Source organism: Eumetopias jubatus, unplaced genomic scaffold, assembly GCF_037043125.1.
Source record: "Eumetopias jubatus isolate StellerSeaLion01/CBP00866 unplaced genomic scaffold, mEumJub1_p1.0 scaffold_3, whole genome shotgun sequence".
Lineage (NCBI taxonomy): Eukaryota > Metazoa > Chordata > Mammalia > Carnivora > Otariidae > Eumetopias > Eumetopias jubatus.
The window spans coordinates 33,100,915-33,127,213 of record NW_028274809.1 but is presented as its reverse complement, the minus strand read 5'-3'; the positions used below and the strand labels follow the sequence as shown (position 1 = coordinate 33,127,213).

Sequence of the window (26,299 nt, the reverse complement as noted above, 5' to 3'; positions counted from 1 at the left end):
TTAAAAAAACCAACCTACTGGGGTGCCTGGGTGGCTTAGTTGTTAAGCATCTGCCTTCAGCTCAGGTCATGATCCCAGGGTCCTGGGATCAAGCCCCACATCGGGCTCGCTGCTCGGCGGGGAGTCTGCTTCTCCCTCTCCCACTCTCTCTGCTCATGTTCCTGCTCTCACTATCTCTCTCTGTGTGTCAAATAAATAAAATCTTAAAAAAAAAAACAAAAAAACCCAACCTTCTAGAGACAGTAGATTGGTAGTTGCCGGGGCTGGGGGTGGGGGCAAATGAGTGAAGGTGGTCAAAGGGTACAAGCTTACAGTTATAAGATGAATAAGTTCTGGGGATCTAATGTGCAACATAGTGACTATAGTTAATATTATATACTTGAAAGTTGCTAAGAGAGCAGATCTTAAAAGTTTACCACAAAAGGAAAATGGTAACTGTATGAAGTGATGGATGTTAACTAACCTTACTGTGGTAATTATTTTGCAGTATGTACATATATCAGATCATCATGTCATACACCTTAAATTTATACACTGTTTTATGGCAGTTATATCTCAGTAAAGCTAGAAAAAAAAAAGGATATCTATTATTGACAGCAAGAAAAATAAAAATGAAACAATTATTTTATTATCTAACTAGCACTCACAGTTCTTTCTTTGGCTATCTCTGGAATTTAATTTTAACTTTATTTTTTCCCACCATAGATCCTGCTATTAATTTCAAAGATCTGTTGTCTGTGGTATATATATCTCACAGAACACATATAAATGTCAGGGTGGTTATCTGCAGAAAGGTTAGTAAACTTTTAAGATACACTTTAAAAATGACAGTATTGTTATACTGTGAACAACTTTCATATTGAGTATTTTACACCGGGTATAAGTTTTAATTTCTGTTATTTAACACAATTTTATAAATAAGTAATTTTGTTTTTTGAGGTGAATTAACTTCATGTAATTATAAAATCATCATAAAAATGTGTTCTTAGCTTTACATGGTCTCCTGGAAATATTCCCTTTCCACAGTAAAAAATTTATTATAAGAGAATAGGTTTTTTTGTCAAAAATCTTCAATGATTATGACCATTTCAAATTCATATACCATATTTTAGAATTGCTGAATCTTTTGAACTTTATGGAAAAGTAACAGTGACTTGCCTTCAATGCATCCCTTTAACTAAGTCAGGAAATAGTTATCCTATGTGCTTCTTCCTGATTATAGCCTTCTCTCTCTTCCACTAGCAATCACTGACCTATTTAATTTGCTTCCTTGGTTTTCTTTTTAATTTTAGTCCCTAATTATGTTATTGTATTTTTCCATCAGTAAGTCTGGTTGTATATTTTTCTCTTTAACAGCTGTGTATAGTTTTTATTCTGTGGCTATTGTGTAAAGTATTACCTGGTTCCCTGTTCATGGACATTTAGGTTGTCTCCTGTTTTTCTGTGTTAAACTTCTGTTAAGAACTTTTTTACATATATTTTTACCTGGTTTTGGTAATACGTCTGTAGGATATAATCAATGAAATGGAATTGCTGTGTCAGAGTGTATTCACATACCACATTTTGATGGATTTTGGGATATTGTTCTTTAGCAGGTTATATAGATTGATCCTTTCCTTTCAGTTTGAAAACAGCTTTCAGTGCAGCCTAGTTTTTATTCATTACATGTATATAAAGTAGACATAAAATAAATCTTATTTTATGGAACTTTTAAAGTCATGAAATCATGAAAATTTCTTTACTAAGGAAAAAAATTGATATTCTCCATCAGTAGAGTAATGGTAGCTCACCGATATAGCATTAGTGAGGAAAGGAGCTTCACGTCATTGTGACTCACTGTGACTTGTTGCTTACTATATCAGCATCAGCATGCATTAGAGCCCGTGCTAGTGAAGTCCCTACCAACATTATTCATCTCCTATGACACTTGTCAGAGTTACAGATAAAAGAGATTCTCCAAATACTGGGAGCAGAAATTCTTTTCCATCTACACAGAAGTTTATGGCTTTGTGAGAAAAATGTCTTAAAGATCTTAACTGAATATCTGACAGTGTTTGAGAACTTGTTTTAATCCAAAAAAAAAAAAAATGTGGAATCAGTTGGATAATAGAGATCATACACATTGACATGTCAGTGTCTATTCTTTAATTTCAGTTTCTTTTTCCAGCTAAATAGCAGCATCCATCTTGTTGGAATTAGTGTTTGTACAACATAGAGTTAATGGAAAAAAAATGTTTTGCAAAAGCAACCATTAACTTTGCCTGGAAAAAAAATGAGATGGGGAAGCATTCTTGGGAGATCTAGGTTCTATTAAAGTATCTGTGTATCTTATTTACTCCCTTAACCCTAGGGCCAGGTACACAGTATGTATTCAGTATTTGCTAAACAAATGTAGTAGGCTCATGGAAAGTGTTTAGTTGAGAGGATATAACTTTATTACATTTTATATATACCTTCATTCTATTTATATTTTCTCTCTGATCAAATTAAATAGTAACATGAGTATGTTGACATGTGATAGATCATTTTTTTCCCTTTTTTATCTTTCAGCAAATATTTAAGTACTCTGTACAATGAGTAATATATGCAGATTAGTTAAAAACACAGTGTGTACCCTACAGATAGTTTATAATCCAGTTAAGAACATAATCTTTTGAAAGTATGTCTTCCCACAGTTTCTCATTAAATTACTTTGTTTCTAAGATAACTGAAAAGAAAATGTTTTTGATGTGAAGTACTGTGTACTTTTTGATGAATTTTGTATTCTTAATCTTTGCAGATTTTACAGATTTTGCAGTCCCAGCCAGATGCAGCACATCAAATATCTCAACAAGTGGGTTGGCAAGACACTTTAGTTAGGCTTTTTTTAAAAACAAATTTTGAAAATGGAAATACTCTCCATAAGCACAGTAGGGCTGTTTCAATGAAAGACAGTGTTAAAAATTTCTCAGCTGAAGATATTAAGAGGAACTTTGATGAAAAGATCGATGAGGAAAAAATCAACTCTTTTGCCTCAGCTAATGTGTCTTCAGATCAGTGGAGTTTAGAGGATAGACACTCTCTAGACTCACACACACCATTATTTCAAGAAGATAGTTCTGTGGGAGAATTATCTTTCAAATCAGAGAATCAAGAAGAATTCTGGAATAATAACCCTTCACATTTGAGTTTAGATCTCAGTGGAATAGACTCATGTGAACTGAGTGACAGTGGAAGTCACATGCCAGACAGCCTGCCTAGCACGCCATCCCCAATAGAATCTACTAAATCATTTTCTGTGCAGTCTGACAAAGAGAGCAGCGTCATAAGTGATCCAGGGTTTGGTGATGACTTCTCTTTACTTGAAAGCCAAGAGGTAAAATTCCTTATTTGTCCAAATGCTCTTTTTATTTTCACATGTCTATTATATACTTCTAACCCTTAGGAATGTGTAATTATTAACAGTTTCATATTATATTCATGTTCTAAGTCTCATGATGTAAGATTTTGGAAACCTAGAAGTCACTAAATTATATCTTGAGGAAAGCAGGTGTCTTATTCATCCTCATATCTCTAGGACCTACTTAGCAAAATTCCGGGTTTATCAAGACACTTTAAAAATATGTTAAGTGATTACAGTCAGTATATGTGATGGTTCTTTTTGTGTGCTTTTAATACCACCTCCTTCCAATAATTTAATATTAGTTTATCTTTTTTATAGAGATGTGAGGAGGAGCTTCTTCAGTTACTGACAAATATTTTGAACTACGTAATGTGTAAGGGACTAGAAAAGTCTGATAATGGTACTTGGATTGAACGGGGGCAAGTGTTTTCAGCACTAACTAAACCAGGAATATCCAGTGAATTACTTCGACCCTCAGATGAAATAAAATTAATGTAAGCATTCAGTTGGTGAATTACTCTTTCCTTTGGGAGTGGATGGGAGTCTAAAATAGTATTTTTTATTGAACATTTATTCAGGATTCAGTGGGTGTAGTGAGAGAAAAGGAAAAACTTCGTGCTCAGCCCCTTTTCCTCTCTGTTACCATTTTAGTGGAATCTAGAGAGAAATCCAAAAGTGTGAGGAGATTTAAATCTTTAGTTTGGGCTTCAGTGATTATATATTCCTTGTTTAAACTAGTTTTTGTAATATCTAAGCATTTGGTGTATTGTGTTCTGCAGTCTTGTCCAAGTTTGAGAGTTTCCATGCTGAGGGAAGCAAGTAGTGTTTTCATTAAAATTACTTCTCTAAAGCATTTAGAGTTCTCTGCAGGGCTAGACCCTCTATGAGACATAATAAAGCTTTCTTTTCTTACCTTCCCAATTTCCAGCTTTAAAGAAACTTTTAAGTTACCTCATAGAGACTGGAATTTGAATTATTTCAATAGCTTTTTTATAGTTAAATAAAACGATAGCTTTTACTTTGCCTTTTGTATTATGTTTATTAAAGATAGATACTTCAGAGATTAAAAAGCTGCTTCATTGTTATTAAATGTCCTCTGATCCCTGCCAATGGTAGTATATCTTTACAGACATATTAATGAATAACTGGGTTTTTTTTCATGTTTTACTATTTTTCTAAACTTAAAATGATTTTAAGACGATTTTGTTTTGCCCTTAGTTTGCTACAGAACATGTTAGAATGGACAGTCACAGAAAACAGAGAATCAAAAACGAATCCAGTAACTGCTGAAAATGCCTCCCGACTCATCCTGATCATACAGGACTTTCTGCAGTCAGAGGGCCTTGTTAATTCAAACATGTGGACTGAGAAGGTGCAGTAATAATTCTTTGATATTATTTTTCTGGTAGTCAAGGACTTTATTCAACAAAAAAAATTTTGTACTCCCTCTTTTTAGAGCATTAATATTTAATCAGAACAAACATGGATAAAATGTGATAGTTAACCAACTTTGTTAGTTATTACTAGGATAATTCTTTTGCCTTTTACCAATTGAACATTGAGCTAGTTTTGAAATATTTATGATATGCATTACTCTTGGGGAAAACTCATCAGTAGACTTTAAAATAGAATGTTTTTATTTCTCAATTTTTCCCTTGTGATAGCTTTTAGACAATCTGATGCTACTCTTCGATGGTCTGTCAGTTTGGTATTCTGAAGGTCAAGTATGGGCAAAACTGCCTCAAATTCAAATCCAGTTGCTTCTAGGATTCATTGGAAGGGGAAATTTGCAGGTTTGTCAATTCTTTTGCATTATTTTCTATACTTTGCATGCAGCATAGAAGTTATTTGTGTAATGACTAAATGATAATAAATTTTCAGTATTTTAATTTTTTATTAGTTCCAAAAATATCCATGATTTCCCTCTAGTTTCAGTTTTATTAATCAGAAAAAGGTTTCAGAGGCAGCTCATTGATTGTTTCTTGCTGATGTATATGACTCAGTATAATTTTAACTTTTTAAAGGATTTATACATAGCTTATACAAAGAGATGTTACTCATATCATCTATATTTAATGTAACTAGGCCTAGCCGATTTATACATGTTTTTGTACATGTGCAGTATAAGTCTTATATTTTTAGGAAAATTCTTTTTTGTTTCTTTCAAAATCTTTTTCTGTTTCTTTATTAATCTACAGTTTTACATTATATCTCATATTTTTTTAATTCATCAAACACTGAATACCCACCAAGTATGAGCATTGTGTTAGGTTGTCAAAATATAGATAAATAAAATATGGGCCCAAGGAACTTTAATTATTTCTATTTTTAATTAAAAATTTTAAAGGTTGGAAAAGTTCCACATGAATTTTAGTCTGTCATCTTTCTATTTACATTGGAGAACCTGGCCTGGATTAATCATAACATGTATCCCATTGCTATTTACCTGGTCCTTTTTATTTTCTTTTGATACTGGAATTTTAAGTATTTGGTAGGGGTGGGGATGGTTTCTAATACACATAAACTTACTGTAATGTTGATGAGAACATGGAGAGATTAAAATTCCATAAGGTTGCTATATTTTCAAAAGGTCATAGTTTTCATTGGGTATTTTTTTCTAATTGTAAAAGTAACATGTGCTCATTATGGAAAATACACAGAAACATGAAGAGAAGAAAATAATCCATCATCCCATAGCCCAAGAAGAAATAACTGTCAATATTTTTCTATGCATATATTTTTTCAGATGATTGAACATATTTTGATAATGATAATATGAATAGTAATATGTTACTAACTTTTTAAAAATAGGATTTTTTTTCTTAATCATAAAAGTAGCAGGTGTTCATGGAAAATGCAGAAAAGCTAAATAAGTAAGAAGATGGGCTTTCTGATATGGATTGTGGAAGCTTGAATTGTGCAGCCATTCAAATGCAATTTGAAAATATATGAATTAGGTACTTAAAAAAATGATCACACTCTGTCTAGTAATTCCACACTAAAACTATATCCTCAGATAGTAATCCAAAGTACCAGACAACCTTTGTACACATAGTTGTTCATGGGTAGTATTCCATTTTTCTCTACCTAGAAGTAGAATAAGGATAGTTTTGGGGGCTTTTTCATTAGTATCAGCTTCATGGCTATTAAAGCAGTTGCAGCAAGCATGCCAGGTAGTTATTTTAGATATGAGGACTCTTTTTTTTTTCCCCCACTTTTAGTCACCCTCAGTGTTTATCTTTGATGAAATTTCCATAAATAAAATATTTGTTTAGTTTGTCTACCATTAAATATCCAATGTCTGTCCCATAGTAGGGCTGTATAAATACTAGATAAATAAATATTCAGATGGGCACATGCACCCAATGTTTATAGCAGCAATGTCCACAATAGCCAAAATACGGAAAGAGCCCAGATGTCCATCGACAGATGAATGGATAAAGATGGTGTGGTATATATGTAGGTACAATACATACACACACACACACACACACACACACACACACAAAATGGAATATTACTCATACATCAAAAAGAATGAAATCTTGCCATTTGCTATGAGGTGGATGGAACAGAAAGTATTATGCTAAGTGAAATACATCAATCAGAGAAAGACAAATACCATATGATTTCACTCATATGTGGAATTTAAGAAAAAAAACAGTTGAACATAGGGGAGGGGAAGGAAAAATCAAATAAGATGATAACAGAGGGAGGCAAACCATTAAGAGACTCTTAACTATAAGAAACAAACTGAGGGTTGCTGAAAGGGAGGTGGGGGGGGATGGGGTAATTGGGTGATGGGCATTAAGGAAGGCATGTGAAGTGATGAGCCCTGGGTGTTGTATGCAACTGATGAATCACTAAATTCTACTTCTGAAATTAATAATACAGGATATGTTAATTAAATTGAACTTAAATTAAAAAAAACCTGAAGGTAAATAGGGTACAGAACCTGTAGATAAGATATCTTGTTTACCAGTAGTTAGTAACCTAACACATTTTTTACTAGCTAGTTGTTTAATTTTATTCTCTCAGGAATAAAAACCTAAAAGGCTGGGAAAGCAACTTCTCCCCTTAAAGGGGTTATAATAGAGCTTCTTCGCCAATCTGGCTACAAACTTGTTTTGTTTTGCTCATACTTATTAGTTAAATGCCAGTATAAAAGTACTAGGAGATGTCACATAAATGTTAACATTTCCTAGCTTGTCTCTAAAGCAGAACTAGGTAGTTTTTGATTTATTTAGTGCAGCATGTGGTCTCCATTTTGTCCCCAGTTGTCGTAGCTCAGCCAGTGATGAGAATATGAAATCACCCGGAGGAGCTTTTTAAAAAATACCTTTGTGGGGCATCACCCTTAGTAATTATATCAAAATGGAGGAATTAGGGCATTGGTATTTTTTGTAATTTCTCAGGTGACCCTAATTCAGTACTCTTTATAGTGGAGGTAGGGGGGTCATATATATCCGTATATAGTATGTGTAGGTATCCAAAATTAAGACAGTGGTCAAATAAATTATCTTGTATTCATTAAAGGTATCTTTATAATTTTAAATAAATACATAAGCTTATAGTTTATTTAATACCATGATGTTAAGTTAAAAACAAAGCACTAGATATTCAACTTTCTATGTAAACAGTATTTTAAAAAACACATAGCAAAAAAGTCCAGAACTATTAGCATTGGCATTTCCTGGATGATGAGATTTTATGTCCTTTTTTCTTGTATTTGTTGGTCTCTATTAGAATTAAGTTGCTTTAGTCACATTCAACGACTAAAATGAAGGATTGAGGAAAGTCTGAGGAGAGTAGAAAAGTTTCACCAGTAGAAGCTTAAGTTAAAGGTACAAAAGTTAAAGTCTTGAGCCATCTTGGATATTATTTCCTCCAGTGCTATTTGCCTTTTTAAGGCTTGTGTGGAAAGACTGCCTAAGGTCTCTTATTGCCTTGGCCTGTGCATACAGCTGTGCATACAGCTCAGACTAGCGTTTGAAACAAATACAATCATGAAGTGATGTCAGATTCTGATACTTTTCCTCTTTTCTCTTGGTTTTCTTCATTTTGAAAGTAATAAGTTCCAACATTGTAACATAGTGTTAAGTGAGAAGGAGATAGTTTATATCATTTGTCCTACCATGGTTTTATGGCTTAGGTTTAGCCTGGACATAAGGAGACCCCATTTATGACCTAATTTACCTTCCTGTGTTGGGGTTAAGGCCAACGTTTAATGGTAATAACAGAGGATTCCTTTGCCTGGGCTTATTAGTACATGTATTTTCCTTGGGAATTTTAAGGATAGTGATATTTCTGTCAAGGACTCAGTCTCCCTTGTACCTATCCTTTATGTATCATAATGCTTTGATTCCAGATAACAGAAGCATCAACCCAAATTGACTGAGTTTAGGAGATTTATTGGCTCAGATAATAGAAAATTCTGTAGTTCAGTTTAAGGCATGATTTAATCAAGGCTTCAGTTCCATTTATTTGCTATTTTCACAGCACTCCTTTCCCTCGTGTCAGCTTGTCTTAAGCTGGCTGCCTTTGTCACAAAATGCTGCCAATAGCAGTTGGTGCTACATGCTTCCTCATTTATATCAGATAAAGAGAGTGCTTCTGGGGTACCTGGGTGGCTCAGTTGGTTATGCATCTGCCTTTGGCTCAGGTCATGATCTCAGAGTCCTGGAATGGAGCCCCTGCTCAGCGGGGAGTCTGCTTCTCCCTCTTCCTCTGTCCCTCTCCCCCGCTCATGCTCTCTCTCTCAAACAAATAAATGGAATCTTTAAAAAAGAGAGAGAGTGCCTCTTCTTACTGTCACTGTTGGTAGACAGTTCTTCATGGATCTCTTATGTTTCTGCATATCTTATAAATAGAGACACTAGATGTCTTTGTTATGAACTATCTTCTTGAGGATGCAGGTATTGTGCACAACTTTGGAAGACAGAGATTCTGTCTCCCTTCAGAGCAAAAGGCAGGTTTGTTTACTGTCTAGTATAATAAAGATAGTGTCTCCCTCCAAGGCAAAGTTCAGGCTAACTTACAGCTGGCATAGAAGATTTAGGTTCCTTATGCTTGGGGTTCCTCCCCTATACTGCAGCCACTGGGTGTGCATGCATCATCTAGTCCTGTTATCTCTCACCATGGGAATAGCAGTTCAGGGTACCAGGGCAAATACTGATATTCTGGCTGTTGGGATTGCTATAGGTCTTTGGCTCTGAACCAGGAGTCTCATGTTTTCTGCCAGTATCTCTGAAACTGTGGCAGACTCACTTATTATCTTGGAGGTAAGGCAAAATCTGAGACCCTTCACAGTTCTTGACAGTTATTAGTAAAAGTTCTGAACTTGAACTGATAAGGCCATCCCCAAATGAATCCGTGACAAAAGCAGCAACATGAGTTGACTGAAAGATTAGTTACCTGAACCACTCACTGTGGAAAGTGGTTGGATATTCTGTTTGGCTTACATCTTTTAGGACTTGTTGGAACTAGAGATGGAATCATTCCCTTATCCTTGCAGACTATAAGAAGGAGTATAATGGATGTTGGGGTGATTAATTATCCACTCCTCCTTTTCTGTATATTCTGCTTTTATAATTGATTTAAAAAAACAAAAAAAACAAAAAACTTCAGGAAGAGCCAGAGAACTTTTGCTAAATGTCTGCTTTATTCTGTTCTCACCTATATTGTTTCCTCAGGTTTGTGCAATGGCATCAGCTAAACTAAACACCCTTCTTCAAACCAAAGTGATTGAAAATCAGAATGAAGCATGTTACATTTTAGGGAAGCTGGAACATGTTCTAAGTCAGTCAATTAAGGAACAGACTGAAATCTACTCATTTCTGATTCCCCTGGTCCGTACCCTGGTTTCCAAAATCTATGAGCTTCTCTTCATGAACTTGCACCTGCCTTCTTTACCTTTTACCAATGGTAGCTCTTCATTTTTTGAAGATTTTCAAGAATATTGCAGTTCAAATGAATGGCAAGTTTACATCGAAAAATATGTAAGTTTTATCTATTTTGAGTGAAATTTTTCTAAGTTGTCATTTTTATAGAAGTCTATGTTAAATTTTCTGTATGTATATGTATATATTTATAAGATCGTGCCTTACATGAAGCAGTATGAAACCCATACATTTTATGAGGGTCATGAGGACATGGCACTTTATTGGAAGAATTGTTATGAAGCCTTAATGGTGAATATGCATAAACGAGACCGGGAAGGAGGAGAAAGCAAGCTTAAGTTTCAGGTAAAAATTATTAAATGTTTTTAGTATCTAGTTTTTTTATGTTGATTTCAAGCTTTTAATATTCAAATAAGAGTAAAAACAAGTCTGAACTCAGAATACAAATGGTATTTCCTGTTGTTTGAAAATTATTTCAGAATTGAGGGTGCCTCGACGGCTTGGTCAGTTAAACATCTGCCTTCTGCTCTAGTCATGATCCCAGGGTCCTGGGATCAAGTCCTGTATCAGGTTTCCTGCTCAGCAGGGAGTCTGCTTCTCCCTCTGCCACTCCCCCCTGCTTGTGATCTCTCTCTCTCTGATATATAAATAAAATCTTAAAATTATTTCAGAAGTGAAAGAAAAAGACTGATCAGTAACAATTAAAAAGTTAATGTCAAAATGTTCTATGCATAGTTGATATGTAAAAAGTCTGTTAAGCTGATAGTACATATCTCTAAGGAGGCTGGGTGTAGATCAGTGCTTAGAGAATATTTATAGCACTTTATTTATATAAATAGAATATTTATAGCATTTATAACACCACTGTTAACAACTAAATACTTGCTTTAGAGAAGAAGAAAGACATCAAATTAATAATTTAAGTCTCTACCTTAAACTATAGAAAGAAAACTAATCTAAACTAGTCTTCAAATAAGAAACTAACAAAAGAGCAGAAATCAATGAAATTGAAAGCAGGAAGAACAATAGAGAAAATTAATAAAACTAAAATCTAGTTCTTTAAAATGTCAATAAAATTGGGGTACCTGGGTGGCACAGTTGGTTAAGCATCGAAAACTCTTGGTTTCAGCTCAGGTTGTGATCTCAGGGGTTGTAAAGTTGAGCCCCGCATTAGGCTCTGAGCTCAGTGTGGAGTCTACTTGAGACTCTCTCCCTTTCCCTCTGTCCCTCCCCCATTCTCTCCCTCTCTTTTTCAAATAAATATTAAAATAAATATTTTTGAAAATGTCAATAAAATGTGTAAACTTCTAGTCAGATTGACAAAGCAAAAAAAGAAAGTGAAAAATTGCCATTACCAGGAGTGACGGGGATATCACCACTGACTCCACAGATATCAACATGATAATAAGAGACTGCCACAAACCAATCTATTAACATTTATAAATAAGATGACTTAAATGGATAAATTTCCAAAACTAATTCAATAATAAATTGATAGCCTGGATAGTCTTATCTATTAAAGAAATTGAATTTATACCTTCCAGGGTGCGTGGGTGGCTCAGTCAGTTAAGCGTCTGCCTTCAGCTCAGGTCCATGATCCCAGGGTCCTGGGATTGAGCCCCACATCGGGCTTCCTGCTCAGCAGGAGTCTGCCTCTCCCTCTTGTGCTTTCTCTCCCTCTCCAATAAATAAATAAAATCTTTAAAATAAATACATACATACATATGTATATACATATATACCTTCTAAAAGGGAAAACTCCAGGCCAAAGTGGTTTCACTGGTGAATTCTGTTGAACATTTAATGGAGAAACAACACCAATTCCTCATAATCTCTTCAGAAAACAGAAAAGTGGAATCACTTCCCAACTCATTATATGAAGGCAGTACTATCCTCTTATTGAAACCATACAAAAATAGTACAAGAATACATCTGAAACTCCTGTAACACTGTATATTAATTATACTGGTTAAAAATCACAAAAGTAGCACAAGAAAACTACAATATTTCTTAGGAACATAGATGCAAACCAGATCCAGCAATATATAAAAAAATAATACATTACACCAGGTAGTTTATCTTGGGAATGCAAGATTGCTTCAACATTTGGTAATTAATCAATATAATGATAGTGGACCAAATTCATATTTAGTAAAATGAAACTAAATGCTCATATCCATAGATGTAGAAAAAGCATTTGACAAAATTCAGTGTCCATTTTATGTTCAAAGCTCTCAGCAAACTAGAAACAGAAATAGAATCTCTACAAAAATCCTATAGCCACCTTCATATTTAAAGATGGAAAGCTGGGGGCACCTGGGTGCTACAGTCAGTTAAGCATCTCACTCTTGGTTTCCACTCAGGTCATGATCTCAGGGTCGTGGGATCAAGCCCCACGTCAGGCTCAGCACGGAGTCTGCTTAAGATTCTCTCTCCCTCTGTTCTTCCCACCCCCTGCACTCTTGCTCTCTCTCTCAAATAAATAAATAAATAAATCTTTAGGAGGAAAAAGATGGAAAACTGAGTGCTTTTCTTGTAAGAAGAGAACTAGGTGAGAATGTCTACTCTCACCAGTCCTCTAGTCCCTGTTATACTGTAAGTCCTAGCAAATCATTAAGAATAGAAAAAGAGGGGCTCCAGGGGGCTTAGTCTGTTAGTGTCTGACTCTTGGTTTTTTGCTCAGGTTGTGATCTCAGGGTCGTAGGATTGAGACCAATGTCAAAGGCTCAGCACAGAGTCCGCTTGAGATTTTCCTCTCCCTCTCCTTCTGCCCCTCCCCCTGCTTGCACCATGCTTTCTCTCTCTCCAATAAATAGATCTTTAAAAAAAAAAAAAAAAAGAATAGAAAAAGAAATAAAAGTCATTTACCTTGGGAAGGAAGGAATAAAACTATTTGCAGATAATATGATTATATAGATAATCCTAATGAATTTACCAAAAATCTCTTGTGTTTAATGAGTGTAGCAACATTGCAGGACACGATCAATACACAAAATTTAATCATATTTCTATATACTAACAACGAACAATTGGAAACTGACATTTTGAAAAAGCATTGTTTACAATAACTCTAAAAATAAAATACTCAGATATCAATCTAACAAAATATGTACAGGATCTAAAAACAAACATAAAACAAAGATGACCAAATAAAAATACATTTATTCCATAAAATGGTATAAAAAGAAACCTTTGTAATCTACCACTGTTAACATTTTGATATATATCTTTCCTGACTTTTATGTATATATTTGGTTAAACCAAAATGGTAGTTTTCATTTCCTACTTCTTTTCTTAAAATGTACTGTGGGGGCGCCTGGGTGACTCAGTCAGTTAAGCATCTGCCTTCGGCTCAGGTCATGATTCTAGGATCCTGGGACCAAGTCCTGCTTCAGCTCCGTGCTCAATGGGGAGCCTCCTGCTCCCCCTGCTTGTGCTCACTCACGCTCTCTCGCTCGCTCACTCTCTGACAAATAAAATCTTAAAAAAAAAACAAAAACTTATATTGCCCTCATAGTTCTGTCAATTTCTATCCCAATCAACACTTTCTCTATAACTTCACTCTTAGCTTTTCTACAGAAATCTAACCTTAAAATATTCTTGCTTGAGCTTCGCCAACCATGAAATTTATGTTTAATTATTATGGAGCTGTCATGACTTCTTCAGTTTTCTTAGCAATGATCTGTGTTAAACATTTGATAATCCCAAATCATTGATCTCCCAAAGTTCTAGTAATAATTATAATAATAACAGCTACATTTTACTGAGAGCTCACTGCTTTTCTGGCACTGTATAAAGCACTTTAAATCTTAATCTTTTTTGATGACAGTTATTGTCAACTTCATCTTACAGATGAGGATACTAGGCCTCAGAGAATTAAGTAGCTTTGTACCCAGGCCTAACTCCAGAATTCTTTTTTTTTTTTTAAGATTTTATTTATTTATTTGCGAGAGAGAGCAGGCACCAAGCTGGGTGTAGGGGGCAGAAGGAAAGGGAGACGCAGGCTCCCCGCTGAGCCCAGGGTAGGGCTGATCCCAGGACCCCAAGATCAAGATCATGACCTGAGCCGAAGGCAGGCACTTAACCAGTTGAGACCCTCAGGTGCCCCCATAATTATGTTATATTCTTAACCACGGTCTGTTGTACTACCTCTCTAAAAGATGTCTTTAACTGTTTTCGATGTAATTTGGTATTGATTTTTTGAAACAAATTAATACTGTTAATTTAGTTCCTGGTAGATGAATATCAGTATGAGATAAGTCAGTCTTACCACTTGTCTTTTTCAAAGCTGTAAGATTTTAATTTCAGGGCTTAAAGTTATATCTTTTTTTTTTAGATTTTATTTATTTATTTGAGAGAGAGAATGAGATAGAGAGAGAGAGCATGAGAGGGGAGAGGGTCAGAGGGAGAAGCAGACTCCCCGCTGAGCAGGGAGCCCGATGCGGGACTCGATCCCGGGACTCCAGGATCATGACCTGAGCCGAAGGCAGTCGCTTAACCAACTGAGCCACCCAGGCGCCCCAAAGTTATATCTTGATAGAACCTATTATCGGGGTCTATTTTATCCTGAAAACTGGAAAAGTATGTGAATTAATTTGCTAATAACTAGGATGTTATTCAGAGAGCAGCAGTCCAAATGGTGAAATTTTTCGTTGTGAGAGATTTGCCCCTGTAGATTTCTTTTGTCTTTGGCATTGCCTTCCAGGTCCCCAGTAGTAGTATGGATGTGGTTACTCTTTCTTCTACTTTATTTAAGCTTGAGTCTCATTGCCTTAAACACCAAAGGATCCCAAAGGAAGATCATTTTATTTGACTGTATGAGGTTAATAATTCTGAGTTTCAAAATCCTGTTTTGAGGTACATTACATTTTTGAAGTTCTTCACATGTTTATTGTTTAATTTTTTAAGTTTTACAAAATACAGATAGGTTATAGTTAGAATCATATGCTTCATTAAAGGAAGTTATTCTAATGGAACAAGAAAATACTGTTGGTTACCAGCTTCTTTCCTTTTTTGCATGATTTTATTGGGTCAGATTTTTAAAATTAAATATATGATTCAGTGCTATTATTTATTGCTGTTTCAGGAGTTTTTTGTGGAACCATTTAATAGAAAAGCCCGCCAAGAGAACCTGAGGTATAATAATACACTTAAACAACTTAGCAATCAACAGTTAATCACTCTGAGACGCTGGAAGGCAGTACAGCTCTATCTTACATCTGAAAGGGGACCTTGGGCTGAAAGGTAGGAGGATATTATTTATTAAATACCCTTTCTTCTTTAGAACTCTTGCCTAGAACTTTTTGAGCCAGTGACCTCTCCAATCCAATTTTTAAAACATTCAACTTATAAAAAAATAGCTTTTAATTAATTTGGTTGTCTTTTTGTGAATTACAGGTCTGGGATGTTTAGAGCTTTGTATATATGTTTTTCACCATGGAGTTGTTTCCCTTCCTTTTACCGTGTGATGTAGAATTAAGTCTTTTTTTTTAAATTTATTTTTATTTAAATTTTAGTTAGTGAACATGCAGTGCAATATTGGTTTCTAAAGTAGAATTCGGTCTTGAATCTGTCTTCCTGATACTGCCTCTTTGAGCTAGAGTTAGAGATGTTATGTGTTTCAGTATTTTACAGTTTATTTACTTGATCCTAAATCACATATGTTTTGATGAATTATAATAATATATATATAATAATGTAATATATAGCATATATATTACACCCCTTTTATTGTGGTAAAATACACATAATATAAACTTTACCATTTTACCATTTAAAAATATACAATTTAGTGACATTAAGTACATTCATAATGTGCAGTCATTACCACTGTCCAGCTTCAGAACATTTTCATTACTGCAAAAAGAAACCCTGGACCCATTTGGCAGTCATTCTCTATTCCTTTACCCAGCTCCTGGCAACCACCAATCCATTTTCTGTCTCTATGAATTTGCCTATTCTTGATATTTATATAAATGGATTCATACAATATGTGACCTTAACCCTTTCACTTAGCATTATGTTTTCATTATATTGTGGCATGTATCAGTACTTCTTTTTTAAAGGCCACATAATATTCCATTGTGTGGATATACCACATTTTGTCTATTCATTCATCAGATGATAGACATTTGGGTTGTTTTCTTTATGGCTATTGTAAATAGTACTGCTATGAACATTTGTGAACAAGTGTTTGTTTCAACATGTATTTTCAATTCTTTTTTTTAAGATTTTGTTTATTTGAGAGAGAGAGCATGAATGAGGTGAAGGGCAAAGGGAAAGGCAGGCTCTACCCTAAGCAGGGAGCCTGATGCGGGGCCTCGACTCCGGGATCATGACCTGAGCCAAAGGCAGACACTTAACCGACTGAGCCACCCAGGCGCCCCTCAACATCTGATTTTTAATTCTTTTAAGTATATACCTACAAGCAAAATTGCTAGGTCATGTGATAATCCAGTGTCTAACTTACTGAGGAATTGCCAGTTTTCCACAGCAACTGCACCATTTAACATTCTCATTAGCATTGTTTGCAGGTTCTAGTTTCTCCACAACCTTACTGGTACTTGTAAAATTTTTCCAGTTTTTTTATTATGACCATCCTAGTGGATGTGAAGTGGTATCTTATGGTTTTGGTTTGTATTTCCTAATGACGAGTCATGTTGAGTATCTTTTCATGTACTTGTTGGCCATTTGTATATCTTTTTTTGAAGAAATGTCTATTCAAGTTCTTTGCTCACTTTTAAATTAGATTGTTTGATATTTTGTGGTTGAGTTGTAAGAGTTATTTTTCTCAGTAATAGACCTTTATCAGATATATGATTTGTAAATATGTAGATTGTCTTTTCACTTTCTTGAAAATAGCCTTTGGTATACAAAAATTTTTTAATTTTAAAGTCCAATTTACCTCTTTTTTTCTTTTGTTGTTTATGTTTTTGGTATAATATCTAAGAAACTATTCCCAAATCCAAGTTTATAAAGACTTACTCCTGTCTTTTCTTCTAAGAGTTTTAGCTCTTATGTTTAGATCAATTATATTCTCTTTATTTGTAGTAAAATTATTTTATTTTGAACACTGTATTAGAATAAATTGATTGTATAGCTAATTAAGAACTTCCATTTAACAGTTAAAGAGTAAAAGATATCAGCTGTAAGTGTGAAGATTTATGTTCAATTCTTATTTCTAATACCTGTAAACACCTTGGCATCTCAGGCAAATAATTTAGCCTGTCTTAGGTTTCTTCATGTATAAACTGCAGCTATGCATACCCACACTGGTTTTCTTTCAGGGTTGTTTGGGTCAAATGACATGATGAATGTGACTGTTTTTATAAAATGGTGCTAAACAAATGTAAAATTCTTGATACTTTCCTACTCTATTTCATTCAACCAATCTTTGTAACTTCAAGCTAAGTAATTTTACTTGTTTACTTATGAAAATTCATAGGAAACAAAATCCAATTCACTGGAAACTAGCTAATGTAGAAAATTATTCCCGCATGAGACTTAAATTGGTGCCAAATTATAACTTCAAAACTCATGAAGACGCTAGTGCTTTGAGAGATAATCTAGGTGAGTTCCGATGCCTGTTTAATTATTTGTTGAAGATAGGGTATTGGTGGGTTGGTTATTGTTTTTATTAATTGTTTCAAAATTGCTTACTCATGAAGGAAGGGTGACACTTCATAATTATTTCGTTTTCAAAATGTTAAGATACTGTTTACAGAGCTCTTTTGTACAGAAATTAGTTGATATTTAAATGGTTGTATATGTTAAATTCTGTTACCTTTGGTCTAAATCTAAGATGACTTCCTATATCAATTAATTGTAATTTTTCAAAGAAAAACATAATTACATTCATAAAATTATACTGTAGTTTGTGTGTAGTGCACTGTCTCTTGTATCCATTATGGTACATTGAAACAGTGGTTCTTTTCCCTTAGTCTTCTGCTTATACCAAGACTGAGGCTAATGTTAGATATATTTAGAATTCTTAGTAATCCTTTAGATCTTTCTTTTATAACCTGTTCTTTTTAGATCCTTAGTATCTTAGATGGGTTAATGCCTTTTTCTAGAGAAAAGCACAAAAACACATAGCTTAGCAGTATTTCAAAACAGATTTTAAAGAGTCTCTACAGCTCTTTAGGAAACCTTGCCTTTCTAACCATCTGAGTGCATATCTCCCTTTTTGAAGACAGGTCTGTGAAATACCCAAAATATTGATTGTTGAGTCATTGGCAGTCATGTGTATACTAAATTGCTTTATCATAACCACCTTGTGTTCAGTGACTAAGTTTTAGATGAAATTCAAGTACCCATTTTTAAATCTTTTTAAAGTTGCATTAATATATTGGCCAATACAGATGCCATAAATTAATCAAGAGTGCTACTATCTGTGATGCCTGCCATTTACAGTCTTACATCCTAAAATAAATCCAACACAGTAACTCATTTCCCTTAATGCAAAATAATGGCCCTACCCATGAAAGAAACTTTAACTTTAAGAGTATCTTAATATAGGAAGTCACTTGCATATAACTTGTTCTCCCTCTATGTATTTACTCCTTGAAATTTGACTGTGCTTATCACTCAGCAAATATCTTTGGTGAATGACTTGAATCTAATAATACTTAAAGAATAGTGTCCCCTATTTTTTCTTCTTTTTTGCCAAGAAATCCCCCCCAGGAAATTTCCTGTTCCTCTTCCTCTCCTCACCCCTTTATACAGGTACACAGATATAATTTTATGTCTCTTCCTCTTGGTTTTAATTAAGTCTAGGAAAACTTGTGTTCTTCCGTTTTTTCATCTCTCAGTTTTTCTCCTTACCTAGTTTTCAAATATACCCCAAGTATAATAGTGACAGTAAGATAGTACAGAAGAAACAAAAATTCATACATTTTAAAGTGAAATTGGAAATAGTACAAAACCAGTGGCATCAATCTCTAAAGCTCTTTAAGTTTCCCTGAAGTATACTTCAGAATTAGCTGTAAAATATTCTACCTACCTAAGAATACTTACAGACAAAAATAAGTAGAAAATTATTCCTGCATGACTTAAATTGGTGCCAAATTATAACTTCAAAACTCATGAAGACGCTAGTGCTTTTATTTGTAGTAAAATTATTTTATTTTGAATACTGTATTAGAATAAATTCATTGTATAGCTAGTTAAGAACTTCCGTTGAACAAAGAGTAAAAGATATCAGGTCTTTATTTTTGTCTGTATTTTCATCAGCTGCCAGAATTCATGGTATTTTAAAAATATTTTCTTATTTTGTTTTGTTTCACATACCCCAGTACTGCTTTGCAAGCATCCCATTGCAAATGTACAGAATAGTTTTTACATTGTGGGCTAAATTACAAAGTTAACCATTATCTGTAACATTTTTGATGGGAAATTCATTGTGAATTAAACAAGTGATTTGTGAAGTATCTTTTGGAACACAACCACTTACAAATTATGGAATTTAAATAGTCAAAAAGTGTATTCTTAAATATATCATTAAAAATATTTGGGTTTAGGGGCGCCTGGGTGGCTCAGTCGTTAAGCGCCTGCCTTCGGCTCAGGTCATGATCCCAGGGTCCTGGGATCGAGCCCCGCATCGGGCTCCCTGCTCCACAGGAAGCCTGCTTCTGCCTCTCCCACTCCCCCTGCTTGTGTTCCCTCTCTCACTGTGTCTCTCTCTGTCAAATAAATAAATAAAATCTTTAAAAAAAAAAATAGTTACTTGTTCTAGGAAAAGTGTGAGCCAGTACTTCTTAGGTATAGACAAAGGTGTGATGAAAGCAGATTTACATAGAAAAATGCAACTATACATTACGTTGATTCATTTTTTTATGTCTGAGCAGTGATACCAGTTGAGGAACTAAGGAAGGATTTGTCATCTTTATAATGTTTTGTTACTTCGGGTTTTTTTGTTTTCTTCTTTTTTATTAAAGAGGGAGAGATGGAGGGGCAGAGGAAGAGAGAGAATCTTAACCAGGCTTCACACCCAGCACAGAGCCTGACTCAGGGCTTTACCTCACAACCCTGAGATCATGACCTGACCTGAAACCAAGAGTCAGACATTTAACTGAAATAGCCACCCAGGCACCCCTATAAGGTTCTGTTACTTGGTTTGAATTATTTTTATTTCCCACAACTGAAATATCTTTATTCATAGTTACATACATAAATTTTTCCCAGTCCTACCTATAAATTATACAGTTATTTTTATTACTATTCTTATGTCACTCAGGTAATTGAGAGGTGAATGTATATAATAATGGTAGCTGCCATTTATTTTATACTTACTGTGATGTGATGTATCTCCTTTCACAGTTAAGAAAACAGATTCAGAGGAGTCACCTGGTTAATAAATGGCAGAACAGAATTTGAGTATAAGTTTACCACTTCACAGCCTTTGTTCTTCCCATTACACTAGCCCTGCCTTCTTACAAAATGTATAGTTTATAAAATGCATTACGTTTATTGTGTATATTTGTATCCAGAATTACTTACTAAATTTCATGTGCTCCAGAAAAAAAGAAACTTCAGCTCTTGGGTTATGTATTCTCTTCCAATTAAAGATAATTTGTCATCTTCTTTCTTAATATTTCCTTAGTACAAATACAAAGTCAAAATAGTTCTGTTAAATTAATACAGTGAGGATAATTCTTTCTATAACTTTTTGGCATGCTTTAGAATTAAATTAGATTAAAGAGATTACATGGCCCATTTTTAAATATAAATAATACCATCATTAAAATAGATAACGTATTTTTAAAACATTTATTCCTTTTATTATACATGTAATAGTTTTTAAGATCACAAACAACCTAGATTATTTTAAATCATGTATAAAAACTATTCTGTAGTGAAGAGCAGAGGGAGAGAGAGAGAATCCCAAGCACACTCCACTCTGAGCACAGAGCCCCACATAGTGCTCAATCCCACAACTCCACCTGAGCTGAAACCAAGAGTCAGATGCAAAACCAACTTAGTCACTCAGGGGCCCTGTAAATTGCTTTTTTATCTTAGACAACTTTATGTCCTTCTTAGTTTTTTCCAGTTTTATTAAGATATAATTGACATACAGTACTGTATAAGGTGTAGAGCATAATGACCTGAGATATGCACATATTATAAAATGATTACAGTAATGTACAGTTAACCATCACATCATATAGTTACAAAATTTTTTTCTCCCTTATGATGAGAACTTTTAGGATCTACTCTCTTAGCAACTTTCAAATATGCCATATAGCATTGTTAACTAGTCATCATGCACATTACATCCCCAATACTTAATTATCTTACAACTGGAAGTTTATACCTTTTGACTCCCTTCACCCAATTCCCCTATCCTTCTCCTTTACTTAAAATACACATTATGATGATGATGTAATTAACAGTCAGAAATTACAGAAGGACTGTAATGAGGTTATTTTTTTTTACCGTGTTTAATAGATATTTTGTATTTATTTAAACAGGCGTCCAACACTCACAGCCTTCCAGTGATTCATTGCTTTTGGAAGTAGTGAAACAAGTAAAAGTTAGCAATATGGAGGAGGATAAATTAGACCTTCCTGAAGAAGACTTAACAGCCAGAGTAAATATGTATGTATCAGTATTTAAAGGAATTAAAAATTATTTTGTTCTGAAAAATGGGGTTATAAAATGTGGAAGATGTTTGCTTATAATCCTAAGTACATTGACCCTTGAATAATAAAGGTTTGAACTGCATGGGCCCACTTATTTACACTTTATTTCAGTAAATACAGTATAGTACTATATATTCTCTTCTGAATAATTTTCTTAAAAATATTTTCTCTAGCTTACCGTAAGAATACAATATGTATTAATTGACTGTGTATATTATTGGTAAGGCTTCTGGTCAACGATAGGCTATTAATAGTTAAAGTTTTAGGGAGTCAGATTTATTCATGGATTTTTGACCACACAGGGTTCAGTGCCAGTAACCCCTGCATTATTCAAGGGTCAACTATATTTCCAGAATCCATCTGTTACTGCTGTATCAGATGTTAGGTGTCTATCAGTATTAACAGAAAATATACTGATTTCCTTATCTCTCTTTTTTGTTATTATTGTCATCAATACAGGCTTTCATATGTTTTAACCCCAAAAATACAGTTTATTTTTTTATTTTATTTTTAAATTTAAATTCAATTAATTAACATATAGTGTAGTATTAGTTTCAAAGGTAGAGTTCAGAGATCCATCAGTGTTATATAATACACAGTGCTCATTACATCACATGCCTTCCTTAATTGCCCATCACCCAGTTACATCATCCCCCCACTAACCTCCCCTCCAACAACCCTCAGTTTGTTCCCTGTAGTTAAGAGTCTCTTATGGTTTGTTTCCCTCTCTGTTTTTATCTTATTTTATTTTTCCTTCCCTTCCCCTATGTTCATCTGCCTTGTTTCTTAATATCCACATATGAGTGAAATCATATGGTATTTGTCTTTCTCTGACTGACTTATTTTGCTTAGCATAATACCCTCTAGTTCCATCCATGTCATTGCAAATGGCAAGATTTTTTTTTTGATGGTTTTGGTGGATTTTTTTTAATTAATTAATTAAGTGTTTTGGGGTTTTTTTGATTAATTAATTTTTTTTTATTATGTTAGGTTAGTCACCATACAGTACATCATTAGTTCCATCCATCAGTTGATGGACATCTGGGTTCTTTCCATAGTTTGGCTATGGTAGACATTGCTGCTATAAACATTGGGGTGCAGGTGCCCCTTTGGATCACTACATTTCTATCTTTGGGTTACCCCAGTACCTAGTAGTGTAATTGCTGGGTTGTAAGTACCTCCATTTTCAATTTCTTGAGGAACCTCCATACCGTTTTCCAGAGTGGCTGCACCAGTTTGCATTCCCACCAACAGTGTAGGAGAGTTCCTCTTTCTCCACATCTTTGCCAACATCTGTCATTTCCTGACCTATAGCCATTCTGCCCAGTGTGAGGTGGTACCTCATTGTGGTTTCGATTTGTATTTCTCTGATGCCAAGTGACGTTGTACACTTTTTCATGTGTCTATTGGCCATTTTGATGTCTTCTTTGGAGAAATGTCTGTACTCCCCATTTCTTGATTGGATTATTTGTTCTTCGGGTGTTGAATTTAATAAGTTCTTTATAGGTTTTGGATACTAGCCCTTTATCTGATAAGAAATTTGCAAATATCTTTTCCATTCTGTCTGTTGTCTTTTGGTTTTGTTTCTTTTGCTATGCAAAAGCTTTTTATCTTGATGAAGTCCCAATTTTCATTTTTACCTTTGTTTCCCTTGCCTTTGGAGGACCTGTCTAGCAGGAAGTTGCTGCAGCCAAGGTCACAGAGGTTGCTGCCTGTGTTCTCTAGGAATCTGATGGATTCCTGTCTCACATTTAGGTCTTTCTTCCATTTTGAATTTATTTTTGTGGGTGGTGTAAAAACCTGGTCCAGTTTCATTCTTCTGCATGTGGCTGTCCTATTTTCCCAACACCATTTGTTGAAGAGATTGTCTTTTTTCCACTGGTTATTCTTTCCTGCTTTGTCAAAGATGAGTTGACCATAGAGTTGAGGGTCCATTTCTGGGCTCTCTATTCTGTTCCATTGATCTGTGTGTCTGCTTTTTTGCCAGTACCATACTGTCTTGATGATTACAGCTTTGTAATAGAACTTGAAGTCCAGAATTGTGATGTCACCAGCTTTGGTTTTCTTTTTCAATATTCCTTTGGCTATTTGGGGTCTTTTCTGGTTCCATACAAATTTTAGGATTATTTGTTCCATTTCTTTGAAAAAAGTTGATGGTATTTTGGTCGGGATTGCTTTACATGTGTAGATTGCTCTAGGTAGCATAGACGTTTTCACAATATTTGTTCTTACCAATCCATGCGCATGGAACGTTTTTCCACTTCTTTGTGTCTTCCTCAATTTCTTTCATGAGTATTCTATAGTTTTCTGAGTACAGATTCTTTGCCTCTTTGGTTATATTTATTCCTAGGTATCTTATGGTTTTGGGTGCAATTGTAAATGGGATCGACTCCTTAATTTCTCTTTCTTCTGTCTTGTTGTTGGTGTATAGGAATGCCACTGATTTCTGTGCATTGATTTTATATCCTGCCACTTTACTGAATTCCTGTATGAGTTCTAGCAATTTCGGGGTGGAGTCTTTGGGGTTTTCCACATAAAGTATCATACCATCTGCAAAAAGTGAGAGTTTAACTTCTTTGCTGATTCAGATGCCTTTTATTTCTTTTTGTTGTCTGATTGCTGTGGCTAGGACTTCTAGTACCATGTTGAATAGCAGTGGTGATAGTGGACATCCCTGCCGTGTTCCTGACCTTAGGGGAAAAGCTCTCAGTGTTTCCCCATTGAGAATGATATTTGCTTTGTGTTTTTCATAGATGGCTTTTATGATATTGAGGTGTGTACCCTCTATCCCTACACTGTGAAGAGAAGAATGGATGCTGTACTTTGTCAAATGCTTTTTCTGCATCTATTGAGAGGATCATATGGTTCTTACCCTTTCTTTTATTAGTGTATTGTATCACATTGATTGATTTGCGGATGTTGAACCAACCTTGCAGCCCAGGGATAAATCCCACTTCGTCGTGGTGAATAATCCTTTTAATGTACTGTTGGATCCTATTGGCTAGTATTTTGGTGAGAATTTTTGCATCCATGTTCATCAGGGATATTGGTCTGTAGTTCTCCTTTTTGATGGGGTCTTTCTCTCGTTTTGGGATCAAAGTAATGCTGGCCTCATAAAATGAGTTTGAAAGTTTTCCTTCCATTTCTATTTTTTGGAACAGTTTCAGAAGAACAGGTATTAATTCTCCTTTAAATGTTTGGTAGAATTCCCCTTGGAAGACATTTGGCCCTGGGTTCTTGTTTGTTGGGAGATTTTTCGTTACTGCTTCAATTTCCTTAGTGGTTATGGGTCTGTTCAGATTTTCTATTTCTTCCTGGTTCGGTTTTGTTAGTTTATACATCTCTAGGAATGTATCCATTTCTTCCAGATTATCTAATTTGCAGGCATATAGTTGCTTATAATATATTCTTTTAACTGTATTTCTTTGGTGTTGATTGTGATCTCTCCTCTTTCATTCATGATTTTATTTATTTGGGTTCTTTCTCTTTTCTTTTTGATAAGTCTGGCCAGGGGTTTATCAATCTTGTTAATTCTTTCAAAGAACCAGCTCCTAGTTTCATTGATCTGTTCTGTTCTTTTGGTTTCTAGTCCATTGATTTCTGGTCTAATCTCTATTATTGCTCTTCTCCTGCTGGGTTTAGGCTTTATTTGCTGTTCTTTCTCCAGCTCCTTTAGGTGTAGTGTTAAGTTGTGTATTTGAGACCTTTCTTGTTTCTTGAGAAAGGCTTGATTATATACATTCCTCTTGGGACCGCCTTTGCTGCATCCCAAAGATTTTGAACAGTGTGTTTTCATTTTCATTTGTTTCCATGAGTTTTTTTAATTCTTCTTTAATTTCCTGGTTGACCCATTCATTCTTTAATAGGGTGCTCTTTAGCCTCCATGTATTTGAGTTCTTTGTGACTTTCCTCTTGTGATTGAGTTCTAGTTTCAAAGCATTGTGGTCCGAAAATATGCAGGAATGATCCCAATCTTTTGGTACCAGTTGAAACTTGATTTGTGACCCAGGATGTGATTTATTCTGGAGAATGTTCCATGGGCACTAGAGAAGAATGTGTATCCTGTTGCTTTGGAATGGAATGTTCTGAATATATCTGGGAAGTTCCTCTGGTCCAGTGTTTTATCTAAAGCCTTTATTTCCGTGTTGATCTTTTGCTTAGATGATCTATCCATTTCAGTGAGGGGGGTGGTAAAGTCCCGTACTATTATTGTCAATGTGTTTCTTTGTGAGGCTAGGATTTCTAATACTGTGTTGAATAACAGTGGTGATAGTGGACATTCCTGTCATGTTCCTGACCTTAGGAGAAGAACTCTCAATATTTCCCCATTGAGTGCGATATTTGCTGTGGGCATTTTGTATATGGCTTTTATGATCTTG

At 34.7% G+C, this 26,299-nt stretch overlaps 1 protein-coding gene across 1 annotated transcript in view; it reads left to right on the top strand.

Annotated features, from left to right (window-relative positions):
• NBEAL1 (neurobeachin like 1) overlaps positions 1-26,299 on the top strand; it is a 184,638-nt gene that overhangs the window by 87,143 nt on the left and 71,196 nt on the right. The window contains exons 26-35 of the mRNA XM_088021587.1: positions 706-794; positions 2,780-3,355; positions 3,701-3,876; positions 4,601-4,754; positions 5,047-5,175; positions 10,075-10,380; positions 10,477-10,626; positions 15,368-15,525; positions 17,726-17,850; positions 21,750-21,876. Coding sequence (XP_087877713.1) covers positions 706-794; positions 2,780-3,355; positions 3,701-3,876; positions 4,601-4,754; positions 5,047-5,175; positions 10,075-10,380; positions 10,477-10,626; positions 15,368-15,525; positions 17,726-17,850; positions 21,750-21,876 — 1,990 coding nt within the window. The remainder of the gene's footprint in view (positions 1-705; positions 795-2,779; positions 3,356-3,700; positions 3,877-4,600; positions 4,755-5,046; positions 5,176-10,074; positions 10,381-10,476; positions 10,627-15,367; positions 15,526-17,725; positions 17,851-21,749; positions 21,877-26,299) is intronic.